General features: G+C 55.5%; 1 protein-coding gene across 1 annotated transcript in view; it reads left to right on the top strand.

Moving 5' to 3' along the window:
• The first annotated feature begins 767 nt into the window (after positions 1-767).
• The window catches only part of PDE2A (phosphodiesterase 2A), a 378,660-nt gene continuing 365,057 nt past the window's right edge, over positions 768-14,370 (top strand). The window contains exon 1 of the mRNA XM_026658352.2: positions 768-835. Coding sequence (XP_026514137.1) covers positions 768-835 — 68 coding nt within the window. The remainder of the gene's footprint in view (positions 836-14,370) is intronic.

The raw sequence follows: 14,370 nt of genomic DNA, 5'->3' as shown, positions 1-14,370 counted from the left end.
TGGCCCAGCGTGTGCCTGTGGATTTTTCACACACACACACACACACACACACACACACACACACACACACACACACACACACTGATTGACACCAGCTGAGGATCTGGCCCAGCGTGTGCCTGTGAATTTTTCACACACACACACACCTTGACACCAGCTAAGGATCTGGCCCAGCGTGTGCCTGTGGATTTTTCACTCACACACACACACACACACACACACACACACACAGATTGACACCAGCTAAGGATCTGGCCCAGCGTGTGCCTGTGAATTTTTCACACACACACACACACACACCCTTGCTGCTGCCCAGGGTGGCTGGAGTTAGTCCGAGTTGAACAAAGGCTTCTCCCCGAGCCGCACGCCGGCCCGGAGACCCCCCGCCCAGCCCGGCCGGGGTAACCAGCAAACTCCACCCCAGCCCTTTCCCGCCGAGAGCCCGGCCCCCTGCGCCCGCCGGGACTCGCACCTGGCTCCAGCCCCCTGCCCGGGCGCTGCAGGGCCCGCGGGCGTGGAGCGGCGCCGCCGCGGGTCAGCCCGAGCGGGTGTTTCTCTCTCTCTCGCTCGCTCACACATGCTCCCTCGCGGCACCCGCCCACCCTGCATGCTCCAGCGAGCTGCATTAGGCTCGGTTACGGCTCCAGTCCTCAGACACCCTCCCCCGAGCCGGCTCCGGGAGCATCCGCAGCCGCGGCGAGCCGGGAGAGAGAAGGGCGCCGGGACCTCGCCTGCATCTGGCCGGGCTGGCGAGAGGATGAGGAGAGATGGGCCAAGCTTGCGGCCACTCCATCCTCTGCCGGAGCCAGCCCTACCAGCCGGCCGCGTCTGACCTGTGAGTGCCCGGGCGGCGCGCCGGGGGTTCTAGCCCGGGGGGCGCTGGAGGGGGCCAGGGGGGTTCAGAGGGAAGGGGGAAAGCGAGGGAAGGAGGAGTGATGGAAGGGGAGAGGAGCCAGCGAACGGAGCAGAGGAGAGAGAGACTGAAACCGAGCGGGCGGGAGGGAAGGAGGAAAAAGTTCTTCCTGTCTCCGAGCCGGGAGAGAGGGTAAGAAATAAAGGAGAGAGACCCAGCGACTGGGGCCGGCTCCCCTGGGGGACTGGCCAGCCCCTGCCCACCCCTTGCGCCGCACACCTGGCCTAGCTGCAGCGGTGGCTGATGCCTGCTGGGCATGGGGACGCAGGAGCCAGGGCTTGGTATTTCCACAGTGGGCACTGCCCCTTGACATGGCCGGTCTGTGCCACACGGACCGGGTGGGGACGTGGGATGGAGCAGATGCAGGGGGCTTGTTTTCCGGGCTGCTCGCTCAGGCCTTCAAACAACAGCTGGGAGCGCAGCAGGGCGAGATGCCCCCTGGGTGCCTGCTGCCTCAGTTTCCCTTCTGTTGCTTTAGCCTTGCCGTTTGCAAATCCCCCTTGTGTGGAAGGAGGGAAGGGATTGTATGGGCATGGCGTGGAAGCCAGGTTAGTGCAGCCCTGTGCGCAGGGCCTCCTGGGGGGAGGGGCAAGTGGGGCAATTTGCCCCAGGCTCTGGGCCCCGCAGGAGCCCCCATGAGAATATAGTATTCTATAGTATTGCAACTTTTTTTTATGGAAGGGGCCCCCAAAATTGCTTTGCCCCGGGCCCCCTGAATCCTCTGGGCAGCCCTGCCTGTGCAGGCACATGGGTGAGCTGTTTCCTAGGGAGCAGCTAGAGAAATGTTGGGCTCGTTTTGTAAAGGGCTGTGTGTGGATAGACTTTGCACTGGCAACTACAGCTCTCCTTGTACCACTGACGAGAAACACTGTAGTTTCCAAGCTATAGGAATGCTGACACCGGTCCAGTTGTACCAGGCAGCTCCCTTCCTGGGAGGGGCTGAGTTCTGCATCTGGATTCTAGTCACCCCTCCTGTGACTCCCCCAGAGGAACCTCAGGGGTGCACTTGGCCGGGTGTGTGGAGCGTTTCCCAGAGGGAAGGCTCAGAGGCAGGCACGGTCAGTCGTATCCGAACTGTTTGCAGTCTTCTTAGCATCTGTGCAACGTGCCTCAGGTGGCACGTGAGCCAGATTCATCACCGAATTTGGTCCGCGGGTTGGATCACTAGCTTCCTCGGCCTGGGCCGGGTACTGACGGAGAGTGGGACGCGAACGCTGATCCGTGTCCCCGCTGTTTGCAAAGCCGCTCCTGCGCAGCCAGGGAGGAGGCTGGTCGCCTGTTTCACCCTGCCTTGGCCGGGTCAGGGTCAGTGGAGGGCCTGCCAGATCCTCGGGCTGTCTCTCCGCGGCAGTCTGCCAGGAGAAGGCAGTGAGCGTCCCGCCTGGTGCCAAGGGGAGGGGACTGTGCGCTCAGCAGGGACACTGTGCCATGTTTGGGTTCCTTTGTTTGTGTAAGTCACCCGTGTTCAGACAATAGCTGAACAATCTCAGCCCATGCTGTGAGGCCTGCTCAAGATCTGCTTGTTATCAGAAGGGGTCGCCCCGAACATCCCCCTCCTCTGCCTCTCCGAGGAGCCTGAGCAGAATCCCTTTGGCCAGCCCCCACCCCCAGTGGGTTGCCCTCCGTACAGCGCCACTCGCTTTAGCCATTGTTTTAAACCCGCTGGCTCTGGTGCCAGGCAGAGTTATTATTTTCCCCCGGGGGGAGTTGTTTGTCCAGCCATTCCCCTGATCCTCTGGTTGCTGACATCTTTCATGCCCACCCACGAGCGCGCCCCGGGGAAAGGGTCGTTGCTAAGGTCTCACCGCTGTTGCAACTGAGAAGTGAAACTGCCGCGTGTTGCAAGAAGCCACAGCTCCCCTCTTACCCAAGAGCTGATTTGCATCTGAAAGCAAGCAGCAGCAGCGGGGTGCTGCTCCCAGCGAGCCTGGCTCTTGGAGCAGTGCCCGGGGAGCTGTGGGACCCGAGCGGCTTTAATAAGGGGGACGTCCAAAGAAGCTGCCCTCTTCCTTTCCCCAGCGCCCGCCAGGGTGTGGAGCAGGCAGCCCTGTGCTGTCCTTTACACGTGGGCACCAGCTCCAGTTGTAGCAAGTCCAGCCCAGTTGGAGGCCAGGAGGCGAGGGCTCGGCAACAGCAGCGGGGGGAAGTTCCGAGTGCAGCTGCTTCCCAGCTGGCGAGCTCCCTGGCTCCTTCTGGGGGATGGCTTGTGAGCTGCCTGCTGCGGCCAGCAGCGAAGCGCTCCCCCTAGGAGAGAGCAGGGGGCTTGCTCCGTGCCCAGCTGGTCCACCCCATTCACCCCCAGCCCTTCAGGGCAGAGCCTGAGGCCAGGATCCTGATCACCCCCTTTGTGGCAGAACACAGGGTGATGGGCATGGGTAGCGGATGGAGCACCCCTCTCTGAGCAGTGCAGAGCGCTGCTTGGATTTGTGTTGCCTCTGCTGTGAGCTCCCCGGGTGGGCCTGCCCGACCCACAGCCAGCCCTCTTCCCAGGAGCTATTGGACACAGGCCTGTCAGTGCAGTAGCCACCACATGCATGGGAGTGAGTCTTCTTCCACATGGACAGGCAGTGGTGCCAGGCACACCCACTCCAACTCCATAGTTGCACAGGGCCATGGATGAGTATCTCAAGAGCTGGTGCATTCCTCCTGCTCCCTGCACTCCAGGAGCCCTCTTCTCCCTCTGCAGGGCATAGATCTCAAAGAGCATCAGAAAGAGAGGCAAATGTCAGCACCCCCATGCTTCTGATGGGGAAACTGAGGCACGGGGAGATGACGTGCCCTGCCCAAGGTCGCCTGGCAGGTCAGTGGCAGAGCTAGGACTAGAACTCGCATCTCCTGTCTAGTGGCTTCTCCCTACACTACAACCGCAGACACAGCTTCTGGGTGGGTGCTGGATCGTGTGATGCCAGCAGTCCTCGTGAGGGCATCTCAGTGGCGTGATGTGCTGCCCAACGGAGGGCTTAGAGCACAGGCCCAGAAGTCAGGGCTCCTGGCTCTGGCAAGTCACGCCAGCCAGAACGATCACAAAGCCTTGGATCTCTCACCTGGCTGGTGCTATGGAAGGGTTGTTAGTGCTGGCGGATGGAGTCCCACAGACAAAGCCTATATGATGGAGCCGATGCTGGGCAAAGAAATGGGGGGGGGGGCAGAAAAAAGGAGGCTTCCATGTATTAATGATCATTAGTAAAACAGGGCTGGATTGAGGCACAGCTGCCATAGGCAGACAGGTACAGGGCTAGTATTAAGATTAACCTGAGGCGTTAGCTTGGTGTCCTCCTTGGCTGGGGAAGGACTGGAGACGGTGAGCAGCTCTCTCCAAGCATTCACATGTGGGCTCAGCTCAATACAGCCCTATAAATGGAGGCAAAGCCATTAAGTGACTTGCTCAAGGCCGCGCAGCAAGACAGTGGCAGAATCTGGGTTAGCACTCAGTTCTCCTGGCTTCCAAACCCAGATTCATTTATTCATACTGAGCAGCACCAGACACCAGGAGGATCCCACCGAAGGAACAGATTCATGGATTTTAAGGCAAAAAAGGGACATTGTGCCGTCTACTCTGACCTCTTGCACGGCCACAGCCAGAGACCATCACCCTGGCGTCAAGCCTAAGGGTATGTCTACACTACAGGATTAATCCGAATTTAGATAATTCGAATTTGGGAAACAGGTTGTATAAATTCGATTGTGCGCGGCCACACTAAGCACCTTAATTCGGTTTTTAACCACATTAATTCGGTGGTGTGTGGCCACACTACCCCATTAACTTAAACACAGTAATTCGGTGGTGTGCTGCCACACTAACCCTAATTCGAATTAACAAAATCGATTTAGGCTCTACTCCGTTCGTCGAGGTGGAGTACAGAAATCGATTTAAAGGGCCCTTTAATTCGAATTAACTGGCTCTGTAGTGTGGACGGGTGAAGGGTTAATTCGGATTAACGCTGCTAAATCCGAATTAATCCCGTAGTGTAGACCAGGCCTAACAGCTTCTGACTCAGCTGGAGCAGAGCTGTAAGAAAGATGCCCGGTCTTGCTTTAAAGACGTCAAGTGATGGAGAATCAGCCACTCACCTGAGGGTTAATTAGCCCAGTTAGTCTCCAGATCTGGCACAATGACCCTCTGAAGGACAAATGATTTGTCTGGGGGGTTCTTTTTAGTAAAGCAGCCTCCCTTCTCCAGCCTCGTGGGCAGTAACGGGGCAGGGAGCCTGACTCCCCCGTGGCCTGGCACTTGGATGTGCAGTGCCACTGTTCTGATGGGGTAGGGTTTTACCCTCCCTTAGCCCAGGTGAAGCGGTCACACAAGGTAACAGCCTCGGAGAACCGGCCCCACAGACTTTGCCGCTATACACCTGTCTCTGGGGAGGACCAATCAGTCTAGCTGAACTGGGCTAGACCCCAGGTAGTGTCTTGGAGGGCGCTCGAGTTGGGGACACATCATTATTGAAGTGTGTGTGGGGGGGATTGCTGTGAAGGCTGGGAGAGTGCTCAGATGAGGCTGTTGGTTGCAGCCCAACTACGGTAGTTCCGCGGGCCTGATCCGTGCCGTGGCTGAACACCTCACAATCATTAATGTCTTTCTCCTCCCCCCGGGAGGCAGGGCAGGGCTTTTATCCCCATTGCACAGATGGGAAACTGAGGCACAGCGAGACTAAGTGATTTGCCTAATATTATGCAAGAAGCACATGGCAGCAACTGAATCCAGGTCTCTCAAGTCCTTGGCTAGTGCTCTAACCACTGTGCCACCCTGCCTCCCTGAGAGCAAGGCCCAGTGAGTGAATTTCATCCCCTGAGAGATTATACAGCCTCTGCCGCCATTTACCCTGGTGCCAGTCTGGAGTAGCTCCATTGCGTTCAGTGGAGTTACTCTATATGGACATCCAAGATACAGAGCCCAATTTGACCCTATGTATCTAGAATTAAAACCATGTTTTCCCCTTTTGAAGTTCTTTGGGTTACTCTAGAAAGCACTTGTGACGCCCTGCCCTGTACTCCAGAGCCCAGCGCCTTAATGAGGTTTCATGTTGCAAACACCTCCTACTTTCCCCAGAGCCTGGGGGACGAGGGCCTGTCAATCAAGAGCTGTGTATACACTATCGCAGTGGTTCTCAACCATGGGCCCACTGGGGGGCTGCGAGCAGGTTTCAGGGGGGCCCGCCAAGCAGGGCCAGCATTAGACTTGCTGGGGCCCAGGGCAGAAAGCTGAACCCCCGCCACTTGGGGCTGAAGCCCAGGTCTCCAAGCTCTGCCACCCGGGGCTGGAGCCGAAGCCTGAGCAATGTAGCTCTGTGGGGGCCCCTGTGGCATGGGGCCCCAGGCAGTTGCCCTGCTTGTTACCCCCTAATGCCAGCCCTGGCTTTTATACGGCGTGAGCGAGCGGGACGCCGCATGGTGCATTATTATCCAGGCAGCCTTTGAACTCAGGGGAACCTGTCAATTAACGTCGGGCTCAGCAGCGGCAGAGAGCTCCAACCAGACTGGGTCACACGGTTCCACTCTTTAGCTGGGCTGTAAGGCGATGCTCATTGAATGGCAGCTTGGCACTTCCCAAGGGGGATCTGGAGCAGAGCTGTCCTCTGTCCTGTGCTGGGAGAGACATCCTAAATCAACTTCCCTTCCGAGGCCCTCGCCCTTGGCAGAGAGCTCCTAGGCAGAGACCTCTCTAGCGCCACCTCCCTGCCGGGGCAGGATTGGTCCAGCGGGGCATTTTGCACAGCTTAGTGCTGTCTGTTTGTTTGTGCAGTCTGTGCTGTTTGCCTCAGCTGAAAGGTGGGAGTCAGCAAACTGAAGGACCGATGTAGCGCTCCAAAGCCTATTGTCACCCCCTTCTCAATCCCCAGGGGTGCCAAGGGATGATCCAGCCTCTGGTGTTACTTAGAGCAGCCTCAGGGGTGTTCTAAATGATGCTGGCTGGTAAAGGCCTCTTCTGATTTGTCACCACCCTGCAGGGCTAGTAGTGAGAGCTGATACCATTGGAAAAGGGAGCTGTCCATCTTTCCAGCGTGAGACACGGTGCTTGCTTCCAGCCCTGGATGCAGCTAACTGTAAAGTCTCTTATGCCTAGGAAAGCTACACTAGGTCCTTTCTCAGATCCTTCAGTATTAGATACAGGGATCCAGCTAGATATGTGGTATCGCTTATGTCTCCGGTACAACCCTGAGCACATTGTTGGCGCCTTGCAACTAACAAATAATCAGAAGAATAATCAAATGTAGGATGTTAAAGGAATTAATCCCATTGTGTCTGCCGGCTGCTGGCCAGACACTGCAGCAGATGCTGTCAGTTAGTATGGGCTCTGGTCCATTGGTTTACACCCTGACTACATGACTATACCCTGCGGCCAACACTCAAACAGGGAGGGGAGCTTTACCACCTGAGCCAAAATTGACCCTTCCCCTGGATGAGGTGGTAGGAAATGATGTGGCTGCCTCCTTCCCAGCACAGGGCAGCATCCATGGTGTAAACATAACGTGAACGCAAAGTGCATGTCACGTTCCCCAGCTAATTGTTGTTCCATAAGAGAGCAACAGTTTACTACTGCTGGTTGCTGATGGAGCTACTCCTTTAGCTCAAGTGGTGGAGGGCAGTGCTTTGGTGTTGAGTGCCCAGGTTTCAAACCTTGCTGTTGACTTTTGCTGGGAACCGTTTTGTGAGCATGTGGCTTGGGAGGTCAAACCACCCCGGGGGATTTTTTCCTGGGAAGCAATGAATGATCTAAATGCATTTCCAGGAATGCCCAAGGTTTCTCGAGCCAGTCTCTCCCCTCTACTCTCGCTCTTTCACTATTGCTAGATTTCTGCCTGTCTCTTTCCCGGCTCCCACGTGGCTTCCTGATAGCTGAGCTGGTCGTTAGCCAGAAACATGGGCACGCTGGAGCGTGGAGGAAGCCGTCCTGGGACTCTCTAGCAGTCTAGCCCTGCCCTGCAAAGCGCTGAGCTGTGCTACTTAATGGATGGGGCTGCTCATCTAAAAGGGGGAGGGAGTTCAGTGAATCACTTTCCCCACCAGGGCTGTGACGGCTGATGCTGCTACATCAGCAAAGGAAAGAGAAGTGTGTCTGTTAGCCCAAGCGAAGCAGGGACTGGGCTACTTAAAGAGAGCCCGGACAAAACACTGGACAGTGTGCATCGGATCACAGGATACTAGTTTTGTGGGAATTAGGGATGGAAAATCGGAATGGGTCTGGACAGCCCCTTAGCCTCTTAAATTTGGGGGTGTTCTTTGATCTCATTCCAGGCAACAGCCCCCTAATTTCAAACAGGTTGAACCAAAACCCTGGACCTAGGTGCTTTGGGGTGTTGGAAATCCAGATCCAAAATTTCGCCTCTTGAGCTCAGGTTTAAACAGTGTGGAGCCCATGTCCCTGCAAGTGCTGGAGCGATTCCCCGGATAAAGGACACAGGCGCACACCCCGGTTATGGGAGGCAGGGTAGGGCACCAGCCGAGGAAGCGGGAGACCTGCCGGCAACTAAATGAAATAGAGCAACACGTCTCCTCCGATACACCCGTCTAGTTCTGACTGTGAACACACGGCTGAGAAATCGGAGGTAAGGGAAAAGATCAGAGCTACAGCTGAAATGCTGCCGCGTGTTCTCAGATTGGTGGGGCTCTGTGCTAAAATGTCGCAGTAATTTCATACCTCACCTCTCACCGAAAAGCCAGCTTCTTTAGGAACTGTTTCAGACAGATCCCGTCTGGCGATGGGACAAAGCACAGAATGAATATCTAGGGAGAAATAGTTCATGCCACTGCGGATCTCAGCTTTCCACTGCCGTCCATTTCTACCTGGCTAGATTCTTATATTGGCATTGTGGTATCTCATCCTAAATACACGCTAGCAAACACCAGGCTAGGGGGCTGTCTATTGCTCTGACCTGGTGGGTGACCTTGGGCAAGTCACTGCCCTTCCACGTGCCTCAGTTTCCTCTTTAACTTGTCTAATTAGACCGTAAGCTCCTTGGGGCAGGGATTATCTTTTCTTCTGGTCTCGTCTCCACTCGAAACACTGCAGCGGCATACCTGCAGCACAGGCGCTCACTACAGCGACGGAAGGGGTTCTTCTGTTGATCTAGCAGTGTCTACACCAGGGCTTAGGCCGGCTTCACTATGTCACTATGACTCAACCTGAAGCCTTAGCAAGGAAGTACTTTGCAGCCTATCATCAGCGACCCTTAAAGAGTTAGTTATTAGCTTGTACTTTTCAGCTGGGTGACTCAGAAGACACCGAGGAGTTATTTATATTGAGCAGTTGAACTGCTCAGACTGCTTAAGAGTTTTATTTTTCTTGCGCTGTTATAAGCCAGGGGCCAAATCCAGCTGCACTTACTTCTCCCAAGCCAAGGCTGCATGTGGCTCTGGCCACTCGACGACTTTCCAGTGCCGATCTGGGAGGTAGCAGCAGCTACAATGATATCTAGGATTTATATAGCACTTTTCATCCAGAGATCTCAAAGCGTTTACAAAGGAGGGTCGCCTCTTTATCCCCATTTTGCAGATGGGGAAACCGAGGCACAGAGAGGCGCCTTAGCTCACCAAGCAGCTAGTGGCCAAGCCAGGAATAGACCCTAGGTCTCCTGAGTCCCAGTCTAGTGCACCTTCCACTACGCCTATATGCAGAGAGAGTGCTAAGGGGTTGGCCTACACACCTAATATGGATCCCAGTATTTCTCTTAAAATCAACGGTGGTCCAGTTCCTCTACGCCACAGTGCCCCACCCCTGGCAGCGTGGGGGTGGGGTTAGAAAGTGGCATGGGGGCAGGGATATGGGGCCAGACTGGCGGGGAGACGCTGCAGCTTAGGGCTACTCCACTGCTTCAAATGGATCGAAGGAAATATACAGAACGCCTAATCATCCCATGGAACTCACAGCCACAAGAGATCACTGAGGCCCAGAGCTTAGTGGGAGTCTTAAAAAAACACACCAAAAAGAGGACTGGACGTTTGTATGGATAATCCGAACATCCACAGCTATGTTAGCAAGGCTTACAAAATAGCTAGAAGGGATAGAAACCTTGATGCTTCAGCGTTTAAGCCATCATCTTTGGATCCCCAGGTCTGGTGCTCTTGAACGGCTCTGGAACAGTGCCTGGGAGGAACCCTTCAGTGCGTCAGCCCCCGTAGGGTCACACTCTCTCGCTGGGGTGAGCCCCTTGGCTTCCCCACCTCCCGGGACCCACCCTCGGAGCCTTCAGCACCCGTAGGGTGACCAGACAGCAAGTGTGAAAAATCGGGCTAGGAGCTGGGGGGTAACAGGAGCCTATATAAGAAAAAGCCCCAAATATCGGGACTGTCCCTATAAAATCGGGACATCTGGTCACCCTAAGCTCCCCTGCATCACCCCCTGAGCTCCCTGCAGCGAGCGCACCTGGATTGGACGCCTGAGGGAGACGCCAAAGGGAGCAATGCACCCCCACCTTCCTTAATCTGGAGTGACTCTGAGCTCGCGGTGGAAAAGCAGGAGCAGGGTTTATTAGATGTCTGCAACACAGCATAGAAAGTCCTTAGTTGATAGATCTCACCATTAGGCAACGCTTCCTTTACAGAAATAGACCTGAGCTGTGAAGTCTGAATCAAGAACTAGATCGTCTAAATCCAAAGTTTTCCCCACCTTCTGGGCTGGTTGCATTCAGACCTGTGGGTCAGGGTCAGCTCCCTAGCCAAGCTCTCTGTGGCCTCGTTTCATTCGGGCAGCACACTTAGCTACCCCCCTTTACCAACCCAGAGCAATTCCCCTTCTTCCTTGCTTCTGCCCCCCTCCTTGTGCCCCGCGTAGATGGTTATCAGAACCACAGACCCCATGGAGTCTGACACGTTTAATTTAAACAACAACACAGCAGCGCTTTTGCCGGCACCGGCCCAAGGCAAGAGAAACGCAAGGATTAGATCAAGGAAATGAGGCCAGTTGCAAACAAACTGCTCACATGGGATTAGTCATGGGGCTTGTCACAGAATTACATTTTCTAGTCGCCGGATGGACGCAGGCGGGAGGCACAGGTGGGGAGATGGTTTCGGGGGACCCACAAGACTGACAACTAAAGGGGAGCTGGTGGTATGGTCCAGGTTCTGGACTGGGTCGTAGGAGATCTGGATTTAAATCTTGGCTCTGTCACAGACCCCCTCTGGGGATCCAGAGCAGTTGGGCTCACCCCGCTCCATAAATAGGGGTAAAATTCACCCCCTGCAGAGCACCCACCCTGCTCAAGCCCCCCGAAGAGAAGCAGGACTAGACAGGAGGGAAGCTGCCATGGGCAGGGTGGTAGCTGAGGACTTGGGTGGCCAGGATTCGATTGCCCAGATTCTGGGCAAATCATTCAAGGGACGTCTAAACACACCCGCCGGGGCTGTAATTTCCACTTTACTAAACAGACCTGTGCTCGCGCCGATTGAGCTAGTGTGCTAAAAAGAGCAGCGGCATGGGCTAGCGGTGCTGGGTACAGTCCTGTCTGGGGGTGTACTGGGATGGACAGCCCATGCAGACATGGCTACCCTGCTATGATCTGAGCTAGCACTGGGTACCTGTACCCGAGCTGTAAATTAGACCCCTAGCTGCAGTGTAGACATAGCCTTAGTAGTCCGTGCCTCAGTTTCCCAACTGTCCAATGGGGGACAATAGCCCTTCTTTAACTCCCGGGGGAGTTGCGAGTCTACCTGCATGAAGGATTCTGCGACGCCGTGCGCCAGTGAAGGCCATATACGTACCCCGCTGATACATGAAACAGACCGATTCCGGTGTCAGGTCTTGCTGCGTGGCTGCGATGAATGTGTTCTAAACACTATTGAAAACCTCACGGCGGCAGCGTCCTTTTAAGTGGAAGAAGCGGGGGCGAGTGGGGGGGAATGTAGGTAGCCGTTAAATAAAAAATCGCGGCATGCAGGACACATCCAGCAGTTAAGGAGGATGCCGACTTCAGAAAAGGCTTTAATCTCCTTATTCAAGCCGAGCGACGACTCGTCGCCTAATTATTTTATTATCAGTGACGCTCGGCAAGACACTGTGTCTCGGCACTGTCGCCGCCCGTGCGCTGCCCTCGTTCGCTGGCCCCGGTTGAGAGCGGCCGGCGCGGATGTGCTTTGCTGGATAGGGACAGAGGCAGCGTGTACTCCAACGCTGTGCGGAACGGAGGACGTGGGACAGACGATCTCCTCTGAAATAAGAGACAGTGAGCACAGGGCCTGACAGGCAATGGGAACCTCCTCCGTGGGGCTGAGCACCCTTTGATTTACGTCATCTTCAGTGGGAGCTGAGGGACCTTTCAAGATCAGACCCATACTCCACCTCTCCTTTGCGTAGAGAGCGGGAGGGCATAGTCCAAATGTCCCAGGGTGGACACTGGCTGCAGCAGGGGCAGGGAACGCTGCTGGCTGCTCTGCACTGCCCGTGAATTGTTAGCCCATGTACTCTGTCCCTCTCCGGTGGCTGCGTGGTGTCTATGGAGATGCCGGCAGGGCGGGTAAAACCCAGAGCCTGCAGCTTCAGTACCACTGGATGGAAGGTCCGCTGACAGTAGCAGTAGGCTGTTATCTTCCTTGCAGACCAGCCACCAGAGGGAGATAGAGTCATAGTCACTTGAGAAAGCCTGAGAAACGTAGGAAGTCCCGGGCAGGCTGGGGGTGGGGTGATGGCACCGGCCTGCAGAGCTGGCCTCCCACCTTCGCCACAGGTTCTCTGCACGACCTTGGGCAAATCACTTCATCTCGCTGGGCCTCGTCAGGGAAAGGGGGATCACAGTTCTGTCGTGTGTGTTCAGCCTGCCAGCTCTTTGGGGCAGGGACTGGCCCTCACAAGCGGTTTGTGCAGCGCCTAGCACAATGGGCCGTAAGCTTAGTAGGGACTGGAGTACAAGCATCCAGTATTTACATACAATAGCATCTCTCTGTGGTACTTCTCTGGCCCCCATCGCTGCAGTGTCCCTATCGTTAATGGAGTTAGCCTGACAACACCCCTGCGAGGTGGTCACACAGGAAGTCTAGGGGATAGCAAGGAACGGAAGCCAGGTCTCCCAAGTCCTAGTCTAGAGCAAGAATCGCTGGGCCGTCTTTCCTCACACACCCTGTGCCGGCGACTTGCTAACGACGCAAGAAGGGACGGTCAGGTCCTTGAGTCAAGGCGCTCACCCAATCTAGGCACAGATGGAGGTTGGGGGATGGGGAATGTAGACGCAAGTCACCTTGACCCATGGCAGGCAGCGGGGCTTTAAGGGTCTTTAAGAGGACTGAAATGTGGACAGGGTAGGGGCTGTGTGGGCAAGCTCAGGCCAGTAGCACTGTGCATTGTGGAGGGCCCGCGGAAGAAGCGGGGGTGACTGTGTGAGAAAGCTGCTGTGCGGGCAGACAAAGCTGGGAGTGTCGGAGGAGAAGAGGCGATGGAGGGAGGAGAGGAGAAGTAGGAGGGGGCAGAGTTCTGTACAGCTTTGAGGCTAGCCACAAGGAGTTTCAATCTGATGCAAGAGCAGACAGGGAGCCGAAAACCCCACGCTGTGTTCTGACCTCTCTGCTCTGGGTTTGTTTCTCCCCCGCGGCGATGAAAATCTCCCACACCGAGTCCCGTGAGCATCCCACAACAGCATCGCACGGGAGGAGTTTTTAACATCATCCAGGCCGACAGGGTTAGTTTGATGGGCCCCCTATGGACAACAGGTGCATTTAACAAGCTCCTTTGGGTAGCCCCAAGGTGATGAGGGTTTGTAGATGGATGGCTGCTTAGTGCACATCCCTAGCTCATTTTTATTTTCAAATGCGGAGTCTGGACAATGAGCTCTGAAATCCCGCAGAACTCCTTAGAGAACCGTTCTCTATAAAATCATCTATTGGCTCCTCACCACTCAGCACCTCGCCTGCAATTCACAGTCTACTGTAGCAAGAGATGCACACGTTTCCCTTTAAAGAACAAGGCCTTAGTGTTGCTAACTGGAAGATCTGTGGGACAAATCATCGGATCTCACCCATGTGCCCAACTTTGGATTGGGAGCCAGGGGACTTGGGCTCCTTCCCTGGCTCCGCCCCTGACCTGCAGGAAGCATGTTCATTGGCTCGTTCAGGGGAAATTGATGGGTGTCACCTGTGCCACGGAGCTGGCCTGATTTCTCTTTACTGTCAGGTGGCGCCATTGCTCTGAGCATCCTACGTATATTCATGGGTTTATCCTCCCAACACCCCTGCGAGGTAGGGGAGGGCGATTGCACCCGTTTTGGAGATGGGGAAACCGAGGCAAAGAATAATTAGAGGCCAGGATTTTCGGAATTGCTCAGCCCCCCTTTTAGGCACCAAAATAAGCAGCCAGATTTCCACAGGCGCTCAGCACAAGGGGACACGAGCTCTGTTGAAAATCTGGCTCCAGTTGTGGCCGCTGAGGACTTGAAACCTCGGCTCTTTGTGTTTTGCCCAGCGTTCCACAAAGCGTCTGTGGTAGAAGAACCCAGCTCTTGGGAGGTCCAGTCTAGTGCTTTACCCACCAGCCC

The sequence above is a fragment of the Terrapene carolina genome, unplaced genomic scaffold, assembly GCF_002925995.2.
Source record: "Terrapene carolina triunguis isolate 2854851 unplaced genomic scaffold, T_m_triunguis-2.0 Scaffold430, whole genome shotgun sequence".
Taxonomy (NCBI): domain Eukaryota; kingdom Metazoa; phylum Chordata; order Testudines; family Emydidae; genus Terrapene; species Terrapene triunguis.
This window is presented reverse-complemented; position numbering and strand designations above follow the sequence as displayed.